The 4,485-nt window shown below is 41.2% G+C and overlaps 1 protein-coding gene and 1 long non-coding RNA gene across 2 annotated transcripts; both read right to left on the bottom strand.

The window, feature by feature from the left end:
• Positions 742-2,269, bottom strand: LOC108661555. The gene is made up of 3 exons (XM_018118986.1): positions 2,234-2,269; positions 1,162-1,785; positions 742-1,080 (listed from the first exon to the last, which is right to left on the bottom strand). Exons 2-3 carry the CDS (start codon positions 1,777-1,779, stop codon positions 742-744), a joined length of 957 nt encoding a protein of 318 aa, XP_017974475.1. The 5' UTR covers positions 1,780-1,785; positions 2,234-2,269.
• LOC108661662 lies at positions 2,313-3,893 on the bottom strand. Its single transcript, XR_001927430.1, has 3 exons — positions 3,863-3,893; positions 3,134-3,218; positions 2,313-2,346 (listed from the first exon to the last, which is right to left on the bottom strand). It is a non-coding gene; the product is annotated as an uncharacterized LOC108661662 (long non-coding RNA).

Below are 4,485 nucleotides of genomic sequence, written 5' to 3'. Positions count from 1 at the left end.
TTTATGATAGCAGTCCATACTAGCATGGCAGGGTGATAACCAATCCATCCCCAAGATTACATCAAAGTCTAAGGTGTTTAGCACCACTAGATTCACCGAAGTGTCTTTGTCCTTGACTCGCACTACACAGGACTCATATTCCCACTTGGCCACAAATATCTCCTTTAAAGGAGTAGGTACCACCAAGTATTCTTCTCTCCTAACACGATTGTTACTCAATCGATGTGCAAAACATGTAGAATTAAGCAGATGGGTTAAACAAGGCTCAAACAACACCCAAGCATTCATATCACAGATAGGAAAAATACTTGAGACCACTGCATTTGAGGTCCGAGCCTCTTAGGGAGTTATAGCATACACCCTCGCTTGGCCTCCACCAATAGAACTTTGATGTTCGGACCCAGATGGTCTGCCTTGAGAGGAAGTACCTGCACCTCTACCTCTCGATCCACTAACCTCCCGGCCAGATGAGCCAGCAACTGACAGAGCAGATGAAGCTGGCTGGGTGGAACCACGAGCAGAATCTGGTGATTGATGTGCCATCGGACAATCCCTCCTAATATGCCCAGGTTGACCGTACCCGTAACAAGTTTTTGTAGTAAGGAAGCACCGTCCACTATGTCGTCTCCCACAAGTATCACAAGAGCAAATGACTTGACTACTCTGTCTAGAATCTTGCTGCCTCCTAGAACTGAAGGTTCTCTGTCCCACCCTAATATTAGCACCAAGTGCGTCACTCCCCTACTGAGGTAACCGTGAGTCCCTCTGTGGACCTTGACGGCTAGAAGATGAACCACCACTGCTGAAATCTCTACGGCCCTGATAACCCTCTGTCTTGCCCCTTTTTGCTCTATCCCTCGTAGCCTTACTCTCACTGGTCCTCATCTCGATGCGTTGAGCACGATCCACTGCTGCAGAATAGGTAGTGAAATCTCGGGATGCCACAGCTCTAAATAATGGCTCCACTAACCCATCCACAAACCTCTGAATCTTCATCTCCTTAGTAGAAATGAGATAGGGCGCATAACGAGCTAGCTGCGTGAACTTGATGTCATACTCAGACACCGTCATGCTTGAAGTCTGTACCAAAGTCTCAAACTCTCTGGCTCTGGCATTACGCACACTGAGTGGTAAGAATCGATCTTAGAAGGCTGCACTGACCTCACTCCAGGCCAACGGTGTTGCATTAGTCGGTCTGCCTCTACATAAAGAGCTATACCATTCCTGCGCCACATCCTCTAATTGGAAGGCGGCTAGCTCAACTGACCGAACACTAGAACATCCCAAGGCTTTACAAATTTTCTCCATCTTATCCAAGAAAACCTGGGGTTTCTCCGATGCATCAGACCCTGAAAATGTTGGAGGCTTAAGCTTGAGAAAGTCAGGAAGAGAAATATCTAGATGTCCCCTCTCCTCCTCATGATGTTGGTGATCGGCCTGTCCTTGGGAGCTAGGGGATTCTTGTACTGTAGGTCTCCCCTCTACTACCCTTTGTATATCTTCCATGCGGGTCGCCATCATCTCTACAACCCGGTTAACTCCCTGTAGGCCTGCCGCCAAATCCTCAATAGTAATACCCCTAGCTGGGTGTCTATCTACATCACCTGAGGACTGTCCCTCTTCTTGCCTACTCACAGGCGTATCCAACCCCACCGGCCTAGTGACCCTGCCACGTCTACCTCGGCCTCTCTGGGTGGATGCCCGTGGTCTATCTGCCATCTCAATGGGAGCATCTTGCTCCCCTGCCCGTCTTGAGGCGGCTCGTGTCTTAGGCGGCATTCTTACCTAGACAAAAGCAAACGCCTGTTATTAAACACATATTATAATCATACTTAAAGCAAAAGGTGGTTTCTAAGATAGGGAATCTATGCGGTCATTTGGTTGTAAAATGTGCCGCGGTTCACACTTTACAACTGAAGTTCCCACATAAAGACCCGACTCTCCGCTGGACTAACAAAAAGGAAGTTCTAGGACCTAGACAAACCTAGGGCTCTGATACCAATATTGTCACGACCCAAATTCCGGGTCATGACCGGCGCATGGGTCCAATGGACGTAATCCACTAAACCCAGGCAAGCCTATTATTTATCTTACTTATGATTCTATTTATTATCACTAAGTCCTATTTCATGACTTTGAGTCAAAATAGTGATATACATTGCCAACTCGTACTGGCATTACTCTTTTAAAATTTACATTAAGTTCATCTATACATAACAAAATAATACTCGACCTCCAGCGGAGTGACTCGGATGGATATACAGCTACCGAATGCCGAGACACCTACCAGAAGATGTACACAGATCTACAAGGACACCTCGTCCTAATTATCGGCTACCTCGTGATCTGAAAACATGAATTTGAAAATGGTGAGTATAAACCCAGTGAGTGAACAAGGAAGGGAACAAGCAACAATTAGGAAAAATTTAAAATCATGATGCACTTGTTTCAAACAATGCAATTTAGTTCATTCCTATTTAAAACCCCTCCAAACCCCAGAGTTTTTCGCTACAGCGAGCATGAATTTCGATGCAGTGAAAACAAAGCAACAAGAGAAACATTTTTCCTCACTCAACAAAAGCCATCCTGCTAAACTAATAAAATCAACCTAACATTCATGAAAATTCTCAAAGTATAATGTGTCAAATTTTACGTACATTACAACCATAAATCATTGTCCATCAATTTGCTATATCACACACATTTATATATATATATATATATATACGTATATACCCATCATCATCATCTCACCAACCCATCATCATCATCACCAGCTCATCATCATCATCACCAGCTCATGCGCACTCCCTACTCGCACATGGCTGGGTCATCACCGGGTTATGCGCACTCCCTACTCGCACATAACCGGGTCATCCTCGGCTTATGCGCACTCCCTACTCGCACATAGCCGAGTCAACATAATTACACAACATTATATTCAAGCATATATGTATATCAACATAATGCAGCCACATAGAAATCCATAATAACCACATTTCATAACATAAACCTTTTCTCAAAAGCTTGTTCCCAAGGCATTCATTTTCATGAAAAATTGCATAAAATCATTCAAACACTTTGTTCAAAACAGTCATATTCCCAAAACAATTTTGATAGGCAGTCCACTCACAGGTGTCGAAAATCCGGATTCCGGGTGAACTCTGACTAATAGTCCTCAGGCGCAATTCCTTTGCCTTTTCCGGACGTCTCACCACCTTGACAAATAACAAAGTCGAGGAATTTACTATATTGTCCCTAAATTGATATAAATTAATTTAAACTACTAATGCTTGATATGTAAATGCAAAAATATGTCCGATTACCGCTTAATCACGGTATCGATTAAATTCGACCGATCACCCGATTAATCGGCGATTGTGTCCAAATCACCTCCAAATTAATTCATTTCTCCTCTAATACCTTAATTTACCACATACATTTAAATAAAGCCAAATTCAGCATTAGAACCCTCACAATTCCTTATAGAAAAAATTTGGTCATTTGGTGTACTAGCATCGAATTTTTTTCTACATAACCGTTTCACCTTAATTCATCATTTTCCATGCCATTTTCCTTGAAATAAAAACAATCCCCCATTGATATTCAGCCCTCATGGTTCGGCCAACAAGGAACCCTAGAGAAATTGAATATTTCTTTTGTGTTTTTGTTCATAACCATGCTTAACTATCCCTAAACACTAACATAGTCTAAAATCAAATTATTCCAACAACAATTCCTCTTCCATACCCATTTTTCAGAATTGAATTCATCATGATAACTCAATATTCAACCATGGAAAACAAGAACAAAAGCATGGGTAAGCTAGGTATCAAGGAGAATTAAAGAAATTTTAACTTACCTAGCTTGTTTCCTTGATTTCTTCACTTTTTCTTTGAATTTCCACCTAGGTTTTCTTGTTTTTCCTTTTGTTCTTCCTTTTTTCTTGTTGCTGGATGTCTAGGCCGAATATGGTGAGGGAATTGGGGATTTAATGGGCTGATTTCTATAGAAAATAATAAAATAATCAAGCATGCCATGTGTCACATGCTTATTGGCCTAATTTTTAACTTTTTGACTTTTTCTTCTTAATTTTCCACCACAAATATTCTGGTATTTATCCAATCCTACCACAATTAAAATCCCTTGGTCTTGACAAGTGCTGGGCCGAAAATTTTACTGATTTGCCCCCGAGAAAAAAAAATTACGATTTTGCCCTTATACTCCGAAATGTACCGGAATCTCATTATTTCTACTTTTCAACCTAAAATAACACTAATATTGATCAATATTAACCAAATGGGGCAAAAATTGTTTAAAAAAATTTTCGTTTAGTCCACTAGTGGCAAAATTACCATTTTGCCCTTCTGCTCCATAAATACCGGGAATCACAATTTTTCACTACTAAACATCATTTTATACTCCAATAATCATAATTATATTTCATATAATTATTCTTGGTCAAATGTGATCAAATCGTGGCTA

The sequence above is a fragment of the Theobroma cacao genome, chromosome 4 (genome assembly GCF_000208745.1).
Source record: "Theobroma cacao cultivar B97-61/B2 chromosome 4, Criollo_cocoa_genome_V2, whole genome shotgun sequence".
Taxonomy (NCBI): Eukaryota; Viridiplantae; Streptophyta; class Magnoliopsida; order Malvales; family Malvaceae; genus Theobroma; species Theobroma cacao.
This window is presented reverse-complemented; position numbering and strand designations above follow the sequence as displayed.

Bases quoted from the DNA above. Each gene is read 5' to 3' on its own strand.
- LOC108661555 (XM_018118986.1), bottom strand. From the start codon at position 1,779: ATGCCGCCTAAGACACGAGCCGCCTCAAGACGGGCAGGGGAGCAAGAT. The intron at 1,081-1,161 runs GTCAGTGCAGCC...ACTTTGGTACAG, and splicing joins CACCGTTGGCCTGGAGTGAG to ACTTCAAGCATGACGGTGTC.